Here is a 19259-nt window from a genome sequence, read left to right as displayed (position 1 = left end):
ACAGCTCCAAAGAGAAATTTATGCTAGGGTTTTTGGGGGAAGGAGGGTTTTTTTGTTTGTTTGTTTGGTTGGTTGGTTTTTTGTTTTTTTTTTTTTTTTAGGTCCCCAGAACTAGAGATACAGATGGTTGTGAGTGTTAGAAATCAAATCCAGATCCTGTGGAAGAGCAACCAATACCCTTAAACTCTAAGCCAACCCATAATTTCTGCATTTGATACCATCTTTTACAAAGTCTAAGATAGGCATACTCCATTACTGTTTAAGACGGGAACTTGTCAAGGAAAAGCCATTTATTTACAGTGTAGCTAGAGTTGGCTGGTTGGGATTATAATAGTGGGAAGAGTGTTGGTATGACAATCCTGACACCAGCACTAGGGAAGAGGCAATAGAAGAGTTAAAAGTTCAAACCTCAACACTAGACTGGGCTATATGAGACCCTGACTTAAAAAAAAGAAAAAGAACACCTGAGCTCCTCCGGCCACCAGTCACATGCATGCACAATCATGTGCATGCATACAGAACATACATACATACATACATACATGTGCATACATACAGAAGCACACTGGTTTGCGTTTAGGTCTTAGCCCCATCAGTAATTGTGAGATCTAAAAAGTTACATCTTGCTGAACTTGGTGGCACATGTCTTTAATCCTTTAATCAGGAGGCACAGGCAGACAGATCTCTGAGTATGAGGTCAGCCTGGTCTACAAAGCAATTTCCAGGACAGCCAGGACAGTTACACAGAGAAACCCTGTCTTGAAAAACAAGAACAAGTTACATCTCGGAGGGCTCAGTGGGTAAAGTAGGGCTCAGTACCCACACGAAAGCTAGGTGCAGTGGTGTCCTGCATCTGTAACCCCAGCAGTCGATGAGGGTGTAAGGAAGGCAGGAGGAGCCAGACAGCCTAGCCTATCAGTGAATTTCAGGTTCAATGAATGACCACATCTCAAAGGTAAGGCAAATGTGAAGACACACAATGGAGACCTCTGGCCTCCTGGTGGACACACTGGGGCATCTACACACTCGAGCATACATCATTCATAATAATAAGATTTTACATCTCAGACCTTCAGTCTATTAGAAATACAGTTTGACTAAAAAGCATTGTGAAGCATCCTAACTAAGGTGTTTTCAGTCTGTCTGGTTTGAAAGCAGGAACAGCTTTGTTTAGAGGCCTTTGGGTTTGTTGTTTTTAACATTTACTTATTTATTATGTATACAGTGTTCTGCCTGCATGCCAGAAGAGGGTGCCAGATTCCATTATAGATGGTTATGAGCCACCATGTGGTTGCTGGGACTTGAAGTCAGGACCTCTGGAAGAGCAGTCTGTGCTCTCAGCCTGAGTCATCTCCCCAGCCCAGAGATGTTTGGTTTCTGGCTGAGGAATTCTTGTTGAAGAATGGCCTCCACATGCTTTGCCTAATCTAACAGACCTTACATGCTAAAGTTAATGCATGATTTCAGCCTTTTCTTGAAACTAATAATTAGTAATAGGCAACTAATAAAATACCTATTATGGTCGCTGAATGAATTTTTGAGGAAGTGGGCAGTTGAAACGGTTTTGCTATGTAGTAGCCTTAAACATTAAATGCTTCCTGTCTCAGCAACCTGAGATTACAGATATGTACCACTACACCTGACTTATTCCAGGATCATTTGAGGCACACATGAATCAGCTAGAACCTCTATGTTCAAGTGATTATGTAAGTCTTACAACACACGCTCATTAAACACTGGAACCTGTCTTAAGATACCATTGATGATCAGAGAAGTTCAAGCCTGCTGAGAAATTACTAGCCCAGACAGGAGGCCTGGTGGTTGATTAAACAGCTGCTTCTGGTTAGTGTTAGAGGACAGGAAGAGAGAATGGCCAGTGGGTGCAGGAGGCTCTGTGGACAGCAGGTAAGCTGTCAGTACACAGAGTACTTAAGAGGACGAGCAGGACAAATTTGTTCCTAAAGATTGAAGAACAAACAACATGGCTGAGTATAAATGGTGCACACCCTTAATCCCTGCACTTAGGAGGCAGAGGCAGCTTCTTCAAGTCCAGCCTGGTCTACATAGTGAGAGCCTGTCTTAAAACACTAAGAACATTCCAGTGTTGCAAGAAACTGCAATGTACTCAGAGGCAAAGGATTAGAAGGGAATTAAAAAAAAAAATACCAGAGCAGGTATCACCTTATTACAGAAAAAGACAAGACATGTATGAGTATATGCCTGGTGGCCCAGGCCTGTAAGCCCAGAATGTGGGGGAGTGGAAACAGGATGATCAGTTCAAAGTCATCGTCTGCTAAATAGGAAGCTTCAGGCTAGCCTAGGTTACATCAAACTTCTCAAAAAAAAGATGAGAGACCATCATTGGCAGGAAAGGTGGCATGGTGGTCAAAGCATGAACTAGTCTCGCAGAGGTCCCGGGTTCCGTTCCCAGCACCTGACCCAGGGGATCCAGTGCCTCTCACTTCCTCAAAGCATCTGCACATAGACAATTAGGAATAATAAAAATAGGTCTTTTAAAAAATATTTATTTTATGTACATTATCACTGTCCTCAGACACACCAGACGAGGGCATCAGATCCTATTACAGATGGTTGTGAGTCACCAAATGGTTCCTGGGAATTGAACTCAGGACCTCTGGAAGAGCAGTCAGTGCTTTTAACCACTGAGCCATCTCTCCAGCCTTCATATAAATAAATCTTAAGATGATACCTTCAATTGGATCTAGGTTACTCTCATGTCTTAGTTGTCAATTCATACATGCCAAAGAACAGTCTAGCTTGAATATCTTCAATGAAAACATGGGACTTGCTAGTTTGGAGGCATTCATTCTGTTTTGGGCACACAGTCTTCTTGGGTCTACCTTGTCAAACCTTCCTCAAAGCAAACCAATGATAACTCATAAAATGTTCTGACGTCATCCTCTGGGGCCTTGACTATACAGCCTTGCAACATCTTGTAAAAGTTGTAACCATGTGTCCTCACAGATCTACTTGTTCACACCTTTGTGATTGTGACTAACAAAGGCTCTGTGCTTCAGGTGGAAGATGAGCCCAGAGGAATGTGTGATGCAGGTGGCTTTGAGGTCACACATGAAGCCAAGACAGCACTCCCTGTCTTAAGATCTCTATTTAAACAGCCTTTGGGTCTTAGAAAGGATGTATTTACACAAATGTCTTCTCAAGAGAGAATTTTGGTGTTCTCTTTTTCATACTGTTTTCTCCAGCCACTTCTCTGGAAACATTTATAAGTGCTAAGTCTTTATGAGAACATAAAGCTGTACATACAGCTTGGTACAGTGTGTGTGCATGTGTGTGTCCCTGTACACATATGTGTAGGTACGTGTTTGCACATGTGTTTGTGCATTTGTGTATGTGCACATGTGTACTTGGTATATTTGTATGCATGTATATATGCATATGTGTACAGACATGTACATATGTGTATATGCAGTTGAGTGTGCTCTCACATGTACTCATATATACAGTTGTGTGTGTATATGTGTGTGCATTTGTATACCTGTATGTGCATGCAGGTGTGTGTGGTATATGTGGGTGTGGATATGTGTGTACATGTATGTATACATGTGTTCAGTGTATGTATGTGCATGCATATATGTAGATATGTGTGTGCTTGTGTGCATTTACACATGTGTGCAGGTGTATGTGTGTCTGTGCATATGGGTATGCATGTATGTATGAGCATATGTGTATAAGTGTATGTGTGCACATATGTGTGCTTGTACACATCATGTGCAGATGTTTATGCACATGTGCAGGTATGGGTGTGTACATGTATATATGAACATATGTATGCAGGTGTATGTGTGTACATGTACACATGTGCAGGTCTGTGTGTGTATATGTGCGGGAGTGGGTATGTATATGTGTGCACTTGTGTGTGCATGTGTGCATATGTGTGTGCAAATGTTTGCAGATGTACATGGAATCAATGTGGTGAATGTCAAGTGTCTTCCCCCGTTGTTCTCCATCTTATTTTTTAAATAATTTATTTTTATTTTATGAGCATTGATTGGTGTTTTACCTGCATGTATGTCCCTGTGAGGGTGTTGGATCCCCGAAACTGGAGCTACAGACAGTTGTGAGCTGCTGTGTGGATGCTGGGGATTGAAAACTGGCCATCTGGAAGAGTAGCCAATACTTTTAACTGCTGAGCCACGTCTCCAGCCCCATCTCATTGACCTAGGCGTTGCTGATCAGCTAGCCAAACTGGTTATCAGGCTCTAGGAATCCACCTCCACACCTCGCCCTCAGGATCTGAGCTTACATAAGGATGACATCTTCTGTGCCCTTCTTTTTAGCTGGGTGCTGGCAATCCAAACTCACTCAGATCTTTGTGTTTGTTTGACTCAGAGCCCACTGAGCCAGGTCCCTAACATATTCTCACTATCAGCAGTAAGTACTTAACAGAAATCCAAAAGGCTTTCAGAGGCAAGCAATTGTCTGCTTCCTGGACTCTGATTCCCAGGGAGACACAGAGGACTTCGTCTCCATTTCTTTCTCACGTTATTTACTTATTTGGGGATTTTTTGAGACAAGATCTCACATAGCCCTGGCTTGTTATATAGCTGAGGCGGACTTTGAGCTTCTGATCTTCCTGTCTCTAACTTCCAAGTGCTGGGATTACAGGCAAAGCACAGCACTCTGCTCAGTCCCGACTCCGTCTCCTGAAGTCTTTGCTTCCCCATGCTCATCTTCCTGTACCCTTCGAAGGGGCTTGTGAGAAATGAAGAGACCAACGGGTTGGTGGGAAGGAAGGAGGACCAGGAGGATCAGGGCGACAGGATACCATGCAGAGTCAACGGCGTTTCTTGGGATTTGTTTCATTGTTGCTTCCTCAAACTCAGAGCTTGTTTTTTGCAAAGCTTGTTCAAAGAACCATGCTTTCTCAGGGAGTGAGGGTGCCTGGGTCTCCTCCTAGGTTTCACACAATTAACTGTTTACCCGAAGTGACCCAATCTGGATGAAGGGCAGGGTCACCCAAACCCTTCCAGCTTCAACAGAAACCACACTTTCTGGCAAAGATGACACTTTACCCTACTGTGTGTGTGTGTGTGTGTGATTTGCTTTTTTTGTTTTGAGGTAAGGTCTCACTCAAGTTGCGCTTGCTGACCTCAAGCTCAATATGTAGCAGAAGATGATCTTGAATGTCTTTTTTTTTCCTTTTTTATTAAATATTTTCTTTATTTACATTTCAAATGCTATCCCGAAAGTTCCCTGTACCCTCCCCCCCGCCCTGCTCCCCTACCCACGCACTCCCACTTCTTGGCCCTGGCATTCCTCTGTACTAGGGCATATAAAGTTTGCAAGACCAAGGGGCCTCTCTTCCCAGTGATGGCCGACTAGGCCATCTTCTGCTACATATGCAGCTAGAGACACGAGCTCTAGGGGTACTGGTTAGTTCATATTGTTGTTCCACCTATAGGGTTGCAGATCCCTTCAGCTCCTTGGGTGCTTTCTCTAGCTCCTCCAGACCTTGAACTTCTGAAGGTCCTGCGTCTACCTCTTAGGTTTATAAGTGTGCACCTCACACTGGCTCGTGCAGTGCTAAGGACCAAGTCCAGGGCCTCGTGAATGCTGTGTAAGTACCCTAACAGCTGAGCTCGGTGTTTTCAGCTTTTACCCCAGCCTCATAGTAATGGACAGAGTTTTCTTTTTGTAAATCACCTACGCTGGACATGGTGGTATGTACTTTTAATCCCAGTATTCAGAAGCAGGGGGATTTCTGTGAGTCTGAGATCAGTCTTGTCTATCTAGTGCGTTGCAGGACAGCCAATGTTCTATTGTGAGATGCCATCTCAAAAAATAAGTCCCTCCCTGAAAATAGCCCATGTAAAGAGCAGGAAGGGGAATGTTTTGGGTTAAATCAGTGGGACTTGGGGCCCAAAGAACCTCAACAAGAGTTCCTCTGCCGTTTCTCTGAGGACTACAAGAACTATGTCAGGGTAGAGGGTGGAGCTCTGTGGTAAAGGACTGTCTGATCTGTGCAAGGCTCTGGGTTTAACCATCAGCTCCACAAAAAAAGAAGAAAATAGTTACTATAAAGTCTGTGTGCTCCCTTCCCTAGTAAGCTTGCTTTTCTAAAAAAAAAAAAAAAAAAAAAAAAAAAAAGGAAAGGAAAGAAAGAAAAACCCAGCCAGGCTTTCTCACAAAAGTGTTCTCTAGAAGAAATGGATCCTGTAGTAGCTGATCTAGAAAAATTACCCAGAGTTTTGTCATTAGAGACACTTTAAGCTTTAGGGTTGAACTACTACTTTTCCCATCTTACCATTATTTCTGAGGGATCCAATAACATACGGAACAGCAGGACCCTAATTAACTGAAATCCCTACTGTCTCAGATGTGGGGGTAGGGGTGGGTGGCCATATGCCAGCCATCCCCCACCCAAGCCTTCCACCCTTGGCTGTGGTTCACCAGCGACAGGGGAGCTTCCTCTTTAGAATTCAGTTCCTTTTCATTTCTCTTGCTCAGAAAGGAGGAAAGAATGCCACAAGAGGGTGTGGGGGAGGGGCCAGAAGTGGAGAAGAGGGGGAAAAAGCCTCTTTCACAATAGGATATGTGCCTGAGATGATTGGATGATTATATCCTGGAGTTACTTCATTGATTTTTTGTTTTGTTTTGCTTTTTTTTTTGTTTTTGTTTTTGTTTTTTCGAGACAGGGTTTCTCTGTGTTCCCCTGGCTGTCCTGGAACTCACTTTGTAGACAAGGCTGGCCTCGAACTCAGAATTCCACCTGCTTCTGCCTCCCTAGTGCTGGGATTAAAGGCATGAGCCATCACTGCCCGGCTAGGTTCATTGATTCTTACTTAATCTAAAAGAACAAGATTAGAAGGCTCAGTGGGATAGCTAGCACAAGCCTTTAATTCCAGTACTCTGATGGAGCTCTGTACTTGAGGGCAGCCTGGGCTATATAGTGAGTTCCAGGCCAGGCAGAAAACAAAGCAAAACTCCCAAACAACCAACCAACCCCCAAACTGGAGAGGACCAGATTATCCACCCCTGGGATGGAAGTCCCAGTATACCTGGGTGCTATCCTTGTCCTTGGCTGTGAGAGTCTCTGTCGAACTGTTTTGCTGCCTTAAGTCAGAAACAGGTGACTTCTTTCCCACTGATAAACTGAAAAATAACTTTATGGACTGGATGTATAGCTCAGCGGTAGAGTGTTTTGTTTGCCTAGTGAGTGAGGCCCAGGCACCATGAATAAATAACAAACAAAACTTCAGGGTAGATTTTTGAATCTTAACAACACACGGATCTCCATGTCCAGCTATCAAAATGATTTGTAAAGGCTTAATCCAACCCAAGCCATGTAAGTCATCCTGGGAGCTATGGCTTATTGTTCTTGGGCCTTCAGCATTCTTCCTCAAAACCAAATGCCCACTTAGTGGCTGAGTGAACAGATTCGGAAAACAGGCTTCTGTCTTTTGAATAATTGAGCAGACAAAGCTGTAATGTGAGACACTCAGAAATAGTTGGATTGCCTTCACTAAGCCCTCGGGTTTTCTCCGCTCCGCTCCCAGACCTCTTGCCTGGCTGTGGAAAGGGAGAAGAAGCTAGTACCAGAAGAAAACTGATCAGAGACTATTGTGACGGTTGCCACCCTTCCCACTGACTGTGAGAAAGCCCACCCTTCAGGAGGAACGCATCTGGCTGGCTGCGGCTCTCTGGAGGAAGCTCCAGGATCAGAACTGAAGGTGTGTGTGTATCTGGCCTAACCTGGCTACCACAACCATGACCTAACGGAACCCTTAGACCCTGGGCAATAGCACCTCTTACTCCTAAAATAACTTTTAGGAGATGAGCTGTACCAGCTTGAGAGCCTGGCCTAGATCAGAGCTTCCATCTACCATGAGAGGCAGGGACAGACACACACATTCTACCCTTGCTAGCTCTTTCCACCCTGGCCTCAGCCCAGCATCTCCTGCCTCTGCTGGCTTCTCAGCCAGGGGAGAGCTAGGCAACCGACAGCCTGCTTCCCCAGCTGCTGATATGCAAGTCAGAGCAGAACCACAACCGCAGAGCACATGAGGGAAATGGGACAGAGACACAAACATCCTGTCCTTTCTGTACCAAGTGGCTCCAGCTCGAGACATAGAGTCACCAAGATGATATTTATGTGGGACAGAACCACCCATTGACTCTCACAAGTTCATCCTGCCTGGACTCCCAGCTGGGTGAGCCGGAATTTCTCTCTGGTCTATGGACTTCGCCAGGGCTGCTATTCTGCTTGGGACTTTGATGACAGGAAATAGTGGCCCAGGGCTGAGCAATGTTTCTTAGAGCCAGGGCAACTCTTCTCAAGGTAGCGTAGCACAGGGTGAAGTTCTTTCTCCAGTTAGCAAGAGAGGAACACAGAGGCCCCCCCTCGCTGTGATACCTTGTGGGGGTCTTTCTCACAAGTCCAAGGGGCTTCCCCAGGCGAGCCTCACCTGGTGTATGAACGCTTCCAGTTGAAAATCTCCTCCAGATTGGAAGAAGGGGAAACCTCTCGCTTCTGCAGGCCTCCCCAGCGACGCCGGCCCCCTAAAAATGAAGTCCTGCGCCTGCTCAGCCCTTTCATTCTCTCTTCCATTCGGAAGAATTCAGTCAGGGCCCTGAAGGACTCCAAGATGACCTCGTGGCTCCATGCTGGCAAGGGTTCAGGGCGCAGGAAGCCACAGTGGCCTCCATGGTGACTGAGCAGCAGGAAGAAGTACGGGTTGCTGTGGAAGAGTTCCGCAGGCAGAGTGTGCTCTGGGGGTCCACACACCGGGTCATCAGCACTGCAGATGCACAGCACGGGTACCGCAGCCTCATCCACATCCCGGAGTGGGTCGTTGAGATCCCAGTAGGTATCCCAGCTGATGGGGCAACTCTTGGTGTGACAGAACAGGGTCTCCTCAAACTCTCGCAGGGAGCCACTCCTGAAGAGCTTGCCGGTGTCCACTGTGTCCTCCAGGGCGGAGGCATACCTGACCACAGGTGAATGAGAGACCAGGATGGAGAAATCAGAACGTTAGATGACAGGCAAAGTTACTGCGGAGGCGGTGCCCAGGCCAGAGTCTAGCCACAGAGACTTTGAGCTTTGAAATACAGAAAAGAGTCTTTGATCTCAGCTGTCAAGTGGCGGAGGCCCGATGGATCTCTGTGAGTTCCAGGCAATGACTATCAATGAGTCTCCGTCTCTCAGACACAGCCCCCACCACCACCACCACCACCACCCCCCCCCCGCGCGCACACACACACACACACACACACACACACAAAAAAGAGCAAACAACACAGCCCCTTTTAAAGACCTATTTCATGTGTGTAACACATGCTCATGCAAATCAGAAGCTTCCCTGGAACTGGAGCGACAAGATGGTTGTGAGCCACCAGGTGGGTACTGGGAGTTGAACCAGGGTCCTCTGCAAAAGCAAAGGTGTTCTTAACCTCTGAGCCATCTTTCTGGTTGCCCAAAGCCCTTTCATATTGTGGCCATTACTTAAGATCAGAAGATTTCTGATATAATGCAAAGGTTTGACTTCTCCATAGGGATGATCATTTCTTCTCTGTCACCCCTACCATTTATCCCAGGGATAACATTTGACTTTCAGCTATTGACCAGGGATAGCGCTCCCTGTAACCTCAACTTTTGACCCTTTGCAATGAACTCATGACCTGTCTCCTCTGAGGCTCATCCAGAGAGAACTCACTGTTTCAGACAATCCAGACTAGGGGCTGATACCTCTCCCTCTCCCACAATTTATCACTGTTTTAATCCATTCATTGCCTGTGTGTTTTTAGGTTGATGAACATGCCTGATGGTGTGACCTTGGTCCGGGACACCGACACCTAGCAAGTGCTTGGCAGCAGGGAAAACAACTGGGACTACAATCAGTCTAGTAGATGGTCTCCTAAATAGGGGCAAACTCCTGCACTGGGAAAAGGGACCTCTTAGCTCCCTGGGGAGGGCCTGAAAGGGTCACAAGGAGGCCGGAGTAGGCAGTTTGGTCCTTTAGGTAGATTAATCAACCCTGACAGTTGACCTTAGAATTGTGTGTGAGTTTCCAGCCCCAGATTTCCGCAGCAAGGGCAGCTCCTGAAGGCCCTGGTTTCATCTCCATTTACCTTGCCCAGCTTTCTGGCTTGAGGCTATGGGACGTGCTGAAGGTGATCATTTTGAAGTGAAAACCATGGCAGGCAGTTAAGCTAGACTAGAGTACTCTGTCCCTGGAGCAAACCTCTGAGTTGCCATGGCAGCACCTCTCGTTCAGCCTCAGGATTTGACCTTTGCAAAATAGGAGGAGGTAAAATAGCAAAGGAAAAAAAAAAAAAAAGAAAGAAAGAGTTCTGGTTGGCAAGTCAGGGTCCTGTGCTTTCATGTAATGGTCACAGCACCTGCAGAGGTGTTGTTATTAACTCTACTCAGCTGAAGGGGGAGCAAGCCTTAAAGGGGCTGGCTGATTCCCTGCAAATTCAGGATTTGACCCCAGCCAGGCCTGATCCCATATCCTGGGTTTTCCTATTTGTTGCCAGAATGCCTCTGACCTCATTTCTGCCATCTCTTAGGAAAGACTGGAAATGTCATTCAAGTAGTTTCTGTGGGACAGTCTTGCCTGGTGTTAAAACTGTTCTCCCTCTGGAGATCTGGGTTTTGTTTTTGTTTTTGTTTTTTATGTGTGCGGTGTCTGATGCCTGTAATTTTGGCACTTAGGAGGCAAAGGCTGAGGGTCTGGAGTTCAGGGACACACACCCTCAGCTGTGCAGCCAGAGTTGTATGAGACCTTGACTCAGAAAGAACAAACACAGGAATAAGTGTTGTGTACTCACCTAGAAATATGTAAAACATCTGTCAGATTGAAGGATTTAAAAAAACCAAAGACTGTACATCTCTCATTCCTGCCACCTCCTGGCTCAGAGCCTGAAGGTAAATATTCTGGACAGATAATCGGCCGCAATTGCTTCCAGAGCCCTGTTTGTTGACCTATCTAGCTATGGACTAAGTGGTAAATGCCAGGTGCAGGCCTCTGCTGACCACCGGTTGCTAGGACACCTGCGACTGAGATGAACTGATGGGGCCCTAACGGAGGCCCTGGGGCTAATATGGCTTTGAAACCCACTTTCCTGGCTCTATGTCAATTATAGGGTTTGAACAGCTTTGGAAACCTCGTGAGAACTTTGCCCCAACCTACCCACAAAGCTCTGTTCCCATACCAGGCAGAGCTGTAGACTTCTGTTCCCGTTACCCACCTGCTGAGAGAGATTTTCTGGTGCAGCAAGAACCCACGTTCATAGGGCCAAGGCAAGCCAGCCTCGAACCACTCGCGACAGCGTAGCACTGGCGAGATGCAGGCGGCGCCAGTCACATAGCTGGAGGAGCCACACTCCCCCAAGTAGGACAGCAGCAGCGCGGACCCTGAACCCTCGCTCACCGCGAACAGGGGGGCCGCCGGGTGTCGGAAGCGAATGTAAGTCACCGCCTCCTTGAGGTCGGACGGGTCCCCGAAAGGCTGTAGTCTGGGGCTGACTAGCGGGCAACCGTGGTGGCCGCGGCGATGGAAGATGACCGGGTAGTAGCCGCGCTCCAGGGCGAGCAGGCAGAGCCCCAGTACATTGCGAGTGAGGCGTCCCCATGCATTGGGGATTACCAACAGCACTGGAGGGAGGCTCCCAGGGTTGGTGACCCGGCGGCCCCTGGCACAAGGTCCTATGACCCAATCCAGAGCCACCAGCCCATCATCTGCCAGCTGCAGGTACTCACGGGCTAGCTCAGGCCCGGGCCCGACTGGCAGGATGAAGTGGCAGAAGGTTTGCAGGTGGGGTCCCGACAGCCAGGAGCGGGGGCTGGGTTCCAGCGCCGCCGAGCGTCGCAGAGCGCGCAGCAGGCACTGGGCCAGCGCCGACGGCTTGCAAATGAGGCTGCAGCCTCCGGGGAGCGCTTCGCGCCGGTCGCTGAACTGATCCGCGGGGCCTCCGCTCGCCACCTCCTGCTCCTCGTGGTCCCGGACTGAGGTTCGCGCTCCGACAGCGCGCTTCCAGGGTCGCAGGAGGAGCAAGGCGAGCGCCGCCAGTAGCAGCGCTAGAGCGGCCGCCCACGGAGGCATGGCCTGGCAGGACAGTCCCCGGAGGGAGGCACTGGGCTGCGGGGAGCGGAGCTGTCCTCTCGTCGGGCTCCTCGTTCTGTCCGCGCGGCTCCGCCCGGCCGCCCGTGGCTGTCAAGAGTCCTCCCAAGCAGGAGGGCGCGCGCGCTCCGGATTGGTCGTGGTCAGGAGGAGACAGCCAGTTCGGGTCGAGCTCCCCTCGCCCGCCCCCCCACTCCCGCCCCCAGCCCTTTGTACAGCGATTGCGACAAGCTGGAGCAGAGGGTGAAAGAGAGCCGGGCCACAAAGCGGGAGCGAGGACCTGAGGGCCAACCAGAGAGAGCGGAACAAGGAGTGCTAGGAAAGGATTGGGGAGGGGGTGAGGCTGGAGGCCTGGGTGAACGGGAGGTGCCTGCTTCTACCCTTGCCCTCAATGAAGTCTGGCTCCAGGGGAGACCCTGGGTCACTGCACCCTCAGGATCCGCTATTGAGGAGTAGCAAAAAAGCAAGAAGGGAGCAAAGCGCTGATCCCTCGCTGGCTTCACTTTCCCCACTCGCTGCTGCCTTTGCAGCTAGAGACGTGTTATCTCTCTCTCCTTCGCCTGGCCCTGCCGCCCAGCCAGGACCAGCAACTGGGCGATAACTCAGTAGGGCTGGGACTCTGCACCTGGCCAGAGGCAGACTGAAGCATCTGACCCTGACCACGAGTTTGAGGGAGGTGGCTGTCGTTTCTCTGGAGGGCATCCGGGCACTAGCCGGTAGACACTTGTGGCCTTCCCAGCCCACCCCCAAGGACGCTTTCCAAGAGTTAGGCGTCTCCACTACTTATCAAGAAGGACTGTAGGAAAGGAAAGAGGCTCGAGTCTGGCCGAATATGTTGAGGGAGAGGATTAAGGGATGCTTAGCCCCGCGGTGGGGCTTTGGTAGAGAGAAGTGTGGTTCTTTAGGTCAGATCAACATCTGGTCATTTCTGCAGGGGTGGGTGAAATAAGTCCGGGCACATGGGAGAGGCCTGAAATAACTATTTTTTGATGTATTTCAAACCTAAAAAGATTTGTTTAGGGGTGTGTGTATGTGTGTGTGTCTAGGTCAGAGGACAATCTGTGGGAATCAGGTCCCTCCTTCAATCACTTAGGTCCACAGATTAAACTCTGGTCGTCAGGCTGGCGGCCAGCACCGTTTCCCACTGAGCCATCTCGCAGGCCTGTTTCAAACTTTTGATTGGGCGTCAATCCTTAGCTGGATTTCCTTTGCAGCGCTCCCTTGCAAGGGAGGCCGAGCTGAGCACTGTAGCTCCTCGGACCAGTGTTTCCTTGGGCAAAGGAGAGCGGGAATCAAGAAAGCTCTGGCTTCTTAAGGCTTCTGGGCCTAAGACCCTCCCAAAACAGCTCGGGGCTCAGTTCTTATTATTAGCGAGAGCAGGACTGGAGCAACGTGAAGGTGAAGCGCTAGAGCCGGGACCTTCTCTCTGGGACAGCTAGGATTTCATAATTCCGTGTTGAGCGGGTTTGCCAAAAGAGCACACAAGTCTCCACCTGGGTCACCCGGTCCTTAAGGATCTCACTTCCTGCCCTTTGCGGGGTTCCAAGATTCTACTCAGGCGATACAGTTGCGCTCTGATGGTCGCACAAACGCTCCGGGACGCATCTCGGCCGAGGGAGGTGGTTCCATGGGCTTGGAGACCAGGAGATCCTTGGCGACTAACTTTTCCGGCTTTGGGTTCAGGACGCGTGCGCCGGCCTGGAGGCGGGCAGGGGCGGGCCTGGCGGTAGGCGGGGCGGGGCGGGGGCGGGCCTGGCGGTAGGCGAGGCGGGGCGGGGCGGGGGCGGGCCTGGCGGTAGGGGGGGCGGGGCACGAGGCCGGGCGAGGAGGGAGCAAGGCAGTGCGCGAGCCGCGGTCTACGTGGGCGCGCGAGCGGCGCGGGGTCGCGGGCGCGCGCGAGCGAGTGGCGCTGCAGCTAGTTGGTTGGCGGGACTGCTGGCCCAGCTGAAATGGTTCATCCTCCTCCACCTCCGCCCCGGTTGCTTCTGGTAGCCCTGGTGGGGCTCCTGAGCCTTCGCGAGGTAAGGCGACCGGCTCCGGGTAAGGTCTTGGCCGGGGGAATCTCAAAGCGCTTTGCTTCAACTTTGTCCTGGAAAGAGTGGCGCGCGCGAGGGGATTCGGAGGCCCCTCCATCCGTCCGCGCCTCTACTCCTAGAACCGAAAGGGCGGGGCCCTCGCAGAGGCCAACGCCCAGCTCTTCGCCTTGGACCCACAGGTGGTGGCTGAGCCGGCGGAGGAGGCAGGAACCCCTTGTCCTGAAGGCCTGTGGCCTGTGCCTCCACAGGTAGGAACCCTGTAGGGCCGAGGACGAGAAGGGTTTGAACGGCCTCGCTGCACCCTCGGTGGTCGCCCGATTGGGACATCTGTGGTTTCTCCTGCCCTCAGTCTCCAGCGTCTTCATCTCAGCCCAGGGCTTGGGGCTGGTTGTCCCCTTCTTCACACCCAACACGAAGTCCCCAGCTGCTCTCTTCTTTTCTCATGTGTAGGTGTTACCAAGAGTGACTTACACACAGGTGAGCCAAGGACAGGTAAGTACAACCAGTAGCCCATCTTGGGAGCCTTCCCTGGAGGCAGACTGTGCCTCGCAGGTTACCTCTATCTATCTTGGCTCTCAGTCCATTCCTTACCACTTTGTGTAGAAAGAGGTGAGGCTTCCACTTGCCAGTCCCAGGGCAGATGGGTAGTGTGGGGTCAGGGGTTCTGTTGAGTAGCTAGATGCATGGCAAGTAACTCCAAGTTACTCTGAAGGTAGCAAAAACAACCTATATCCCAATGCTGGTGTGATTTGGATTCTCTTGTCTTTCTTGGCTCTGATTTTCTTCTGCAAGAGATGGCATTCTGTCCCTTCAGCTTTGAGAAGTGAGTGAATAGTGCTTGGATTGCAAAACACTATATCATGTTAGCAATGTGTGCTTTAATGTGTTGTAAACAGTTCAATTTTTAATGAATGCTCTTTTTAAAAATTGTTTATATTTATTTTATGGGTATGAATTTTGCCTGTGGGGTATTTTTTGTTGTTGTTGTTTTTAACTTTGGTTAGTTTTGGTTTTTTGATTTTTTTTTTTAAGATAGCACTTCTTCATGTAGCATTGACTGTCTTGGAACTCACTCTACATACACTACAGTAGACCTGGCTGGCCTTGAACTCACAGACATCCACTTGCCTTTGCCTCCAGAGTACTGGGATTAAAACCCTGTGCCACTGCCTGAGGCCTGTGTGTTTGTATATTCAGAAGAGATGGATCTGGAGATATAGGTTGTGAGCTGTCATTTGAGTACTGGGAACTGAGCCTCTGGAAGAGGAGCAAAAGCTCTTAACCACTGAGCTGTGTCTCCAGCCCTCCACCTCTCTCTGACACAGGGTCTCATGTAGCCCAAACTGGTTTCAACCTTCTTCTATAGCCAAGAATGGTCTTATTTATTTTATTTTATTTTTACTGTGTTCCTTTTTTTTTTTTTAAGATTTATTTATCATTATATGTAAGTACACTGTAGTGTATGTAAGACACTCCAGAAGAGGGTGTCAGATCTCATTACCACCATGTGGTTGCTGGGATTGAGCTCTTAACCGCTGAGCCATCTCTCCAGCCCCCTCCAAGAATGGCCTTAAAGCTCTGATCTTCCTGCCCGTTGAAGGGCTAGGATTACAGCAGGTACACCACCGGACGTGGCTGTCTCTTTGTTGCATGTAATCCTTCTGTTTAAGTTATTTCATTGTTCAGAATCCATCTGACTTTATGACTTATTTATTTTTAGTTATGTTTACAATCCACCTGTTATGGCTGATTTCCCCTGTCTGACTTAAGACTTGCATTATCTTCATCTGATTTCTTGATTCGTTTTTCTCCAGCATCACAGGCCCTCACCACACATGTGAATCCAGGCTCATTTCCTCTGAGATACCTACCTTCTTTTCTCTGGTTTCTTTTCTTTTCTTTTCTTTTCTTTTCTTTTTAAAGATTTACTTATTTATTATATGTAAGTACACTGTAGTTGTCTTCAGACACACCAGAAGAGGGTGTCAGATCTCATTACGGATGGTTGTGAGCCACCATGTGGTTGCTGGGATTTGAACTCGGGACCTTTGGAAGAGCAGTCAGTGCTCTTAACCGCTGAGCCATCTCACCAGCCCTCTGGTTTATTTTCTACTCCCAGCCTATCAGGATCTGAAACCCACAGCTTCACACCCTGGCCCAGCAGAAGTCACAGCATCCCTTTCCCTCATACTTTGTCTGCCTTTATCCCATCCTCTTACCGTTAACTGAGCTGTCTGGACATGGTGGCGTAGACTTTTATACTCTGAGCTACTCGGGAGGCTGAGGCAGGAGGCATAAATATGAACTCAAGGCCAGCCTGGACAATGTTGTGAGACTGACTAAAACTTAAGGGGGGAAAAGTGAAACGACAGTTGAGGATCGAGCTTGCTGGTAGAGTGTTTGTGTGGGTTCAGATCCCTAGAACTTCCACCTCCACTCCCCAGATCTCCCCAGCCCATCTCTCTTTCTCTCTTCTCTCTCTCTCACTCACTCACACACACACACACACACACACACACACACACACACACACACACCCCGGTTTGAGTTGTATCAGTTTTTTACTTCCCTGAATTTCTCTCCCCCTACTCCATGGCCGTTAGAGGTGGGCTCACCTAGCCTAAGCTAGCCTGGTATTTACTGTGTACCCTGGTCTGGCCTTGAACTTTCAATCTTTTGTTCCAAATGGCTGGGATCCCAGGTGTACATGATCACACCTAGCTTTCCTTGAGTCTCTTATACATTTCCTCAAGGCCTGGGAGTTCTCTTTTGGTGTCTTTTATAGCACCCAGCACAGGTCAACTCAGAATAATGTCCGACGAAATGCTCCTACCCTGGGATCGTGCAGTCAAGTGTGTCTGGACACTCCTGGGAGAGCGCGAGGATTAGATGGAGAAGTAGAAGACTTGGTCTTTATCTGAGGGCCAGGGCTGGGACTTGTAGAGCCATTGATGCATACACAGTCCGAGATACAGCGGAAGCCTCCTCATTCTCACTGGGCTGGAGATACAGCTCAGTGGTTAAGAGCTTCCGCTGCTCTTCCAGCGTCTGTTCCCAGTACTCACGTGACAGCTCACAACCTATACCTCCAGATGCAGGGGTCTGAGGGCCAGGGACACGGGTCAGTGCGATCCCCAGCACCGTGTGTGGGGGCTAGGGAGCATGTCTGGAGTCTAATGGGGTTACAGCCATGTGGTCTTGCCCAGAGGTGCATCTTTGGGGGGGGGGGGTGTGCACTTGATGGAGAAGAGAAGTGAATTAGAAAGGATTACATCTCAGTACTCAAGACCCTTTGCCTTTTCCTGGAAGTGGATGGGCACTTTCTGGTAACCTCCTTATCCTGGCACCTAGGATAGGAAACGCTGTGATTCTCTGGGAGGGTGCTGGGCCTGGCTTGATATCTCTGCCTTTCCTCCAGGCTGAGGGTATCGCCTTCTTCTACCACCCCTGTGCCCACCCCTGGCTGAAGCTCCAGCTTGCACTCTTGGCCCACCTGTATGTGGCTAAGCCCACGCTCATTCCTGACTTCAGTCTCACGTGGGACCGGGTAAGTGGTTAGTGAAAGATGTGCTAAAAGAAAAAGAAATTAAAAATGTCAAAACAAAACAAACCCAAAACAAACAACAAAAAACCTGGGCTTGGTGGCTACCATCTTTAATCAAGTACTCTAGAGGCAAAAGCAGGCAGATTTCTGAGCTTGAGGCCATCCTGGTCTACATATTGAATTCTAGAACAGTGAGAACCTGTCTCTTCCTCTTCCCCCCACCCCCAAACTAGGGTGTTGTGCTACGGAAGAGCGAGGCACTATGGGCAGAGGAAGGAAAACTCAGGGTCTTCTTCCATCTTAGCTCTACGTCACCTTCTTTCATAGCCCTTGGTGCTGACAGCATGGGGGACTGCACTGGAGCTGGCATGGATAGAGCCAGCCTGGGTTGCCCACTGGCTGAAGAGGCAGCGGCGGCGGAAGCAGAGAAAGAGTGTGTGGTTTCTCTCTGACAATCTTTTTGGGCCCACTCCCACGATGCCAGCCTCCAGAAGAGGGAAGCTGTGTGGGAGACGGTGTGTACAGGTGAGGGGTGCTGGGACCAGGCTTGCTGGCAAGAATATTGGGTTAATAGAGAGTAGGGGCTGAGTCCTTTTCTATTCTCCTTAGGCCCCGACTCTGGCCTTTGCTCTACGGAGCTGGCGACCTCCTGGTGCACAGGTGACATCTAGAGGATCCGGGCGGTCCTCGATCAGTGTTGTGAAGAGAAGGGGTCTCCGGGCTGCCCTTGGTCTCCAATCCACGCCCCCAGGCCTGAGGGTTTCCTTGGCCTCTTCACAGAGCCTGAAGGCCCAGCAGTTGACTTTGGGAACCTCATCTGTGGCCCCGGTCTCCTTAACGACTGGGGGACCTGGAGGCAATGGTAGGTCCAGGACAGAGGCTCAGATGCCCAGTGGGCAAGGCAACCATGGAGGTTGTGCCTGTCCGGGTCAGGTTTCCCCAGCTCCTCGGGCCGCAGGGCCTCCCCGGGTAGCCCGAGGGCCCACTCCACGTACTGAAGAGGCGGCTTGGGCTGCCATGGCCCTGACCTTCCTACTAGTCCTGCTCACCTTGGCCACACTTTGCACGCGACTGCACCGGAATTTCCGCAGGAGCGAGAGTATCTATTGGGGGCCCACGGCAGACAGCCAGGACACCGTGGCTGGTGAGAAGAGCCCCCCTCCCCCTTTCTGGTGCGCCCAATGGCTGGAATTCCTTGCCCTTGACTTCTCACCTTCCCACAGCTCTCCTGAAACGGAGGCTGCCTTTGCCTTCGCGCCGGATCAAGCGGTCTCGCAGACGGCCCCTGCTCCCACCCACACCGGATAGTGGCCCTGATTCGGAGAGCTCCGACTGAGCGGCTCCGCCCCTCTGCGACCGCTGCCACGTGGGCCGTCCGCGGGCGCCCCCTGGCGGCGGGCCGAGAGGCCCTGGAGGCTTCACCTGGTTCCTGGAAGAGTAGCCTTGTAGCTTTCCTGATACAAATTCCTGTTTCTAATTAAATTATTTTAGTAGAATTCGGAGTCGTTGGGAGATTGTCTCTTGCCCTCAGTCACACTCCTTTCAGGTCTCTAGTCAGTGGCCCAGGGCTATTCG

The 19259-nt window shown here is 50.0% G+C and overlaps 2 protein-coding genes across 12 annotated transcripts; one reads left to right on the top strand and one right to left on the bottom strand.

Annotated features, from left to right (window-relative positions):
• Nucleotides 1-6656: 6656 nt before the first annotated feature.
• Abhd15 (abhydrolase domain containing 15) lies at nt 6657-12168 on the bottom strand. The gene is made up of 2 exons (NM_026185.4): nt 11233-12168; nt 6657-8969 (listed from the first exon to the last, which is right to left on the bottom strand). Exons 1-2 carry the CDS (start codon nt 12084-12086, stop codon nt 8444-8446), a joined length of 1380 nt encoding a protein of 459 aa, NP_080461.3. The 5' UTR covers nt 12087-12168; the 3' UTR covers nt 6657-8443.
• Trp53i13 (transformation related protein 53 inducible protein 13) lies at nt 11364-19186 on the top strand. Of its 11 annotated transcripts, none has more exons than XM_030245833.1 (7): nt 11364-11450; nt 14320-14388; nt 14591-14632; nt 17559-17687; nt 18012-18209; nt 18294-18828; nt 18908-19180. In XM_030245833.1, the coding sequence occupies exons 5-7, from the start codon at nt 18162-18164 to the stop codon at nt 19018-19020; spliced, it is 696 nt and encodes a 231-aa protein (XP_030101693.1). In that variant the 5' UTR covers nt 11364-11450; nt 14320-14388; nt 14591-14632; nt 17559-17687; nt 18012-18161; the 3' UTR covers nt 19021-19180. The 11 variants fall into 11 exon arrangements, 10 of the variants coding, with proteins under 10 accessions (XP_030101693.1, XP_006533013.1, XP_006533015.1 ...); XR_003949389.1 differs by lacking the exon at nt 11364-11450 and adding an exon at nt 13897-14125 and having other exon boundaries at nt 18012-18199; XM_006532950.2 differs by lacking the exon at nt 11364-11450 and adding an exon at nt 13897-14125 and having other exon boundaries at nt 14591-14617.
• The last annotated feature ends 73 nt before the right edge of the window (nt 19187-19259 follow it).

Source organism: Mus musculus, chromosome 11, assembly GCF_000001635.26.
Source record: "Mus musculus strain C57BL/6J chromosome 11, GRCm38.p6 C57BL/6J".
Classification (NCBI taxonomy): Eukaryota; Metazoa; Chordata; class Mammalia; order Rodentia; family Muridae; genus Mus; species Mus musculus.
This window is presented reverse-complemented; position numbering and strand designations above follow the sequence as displayed.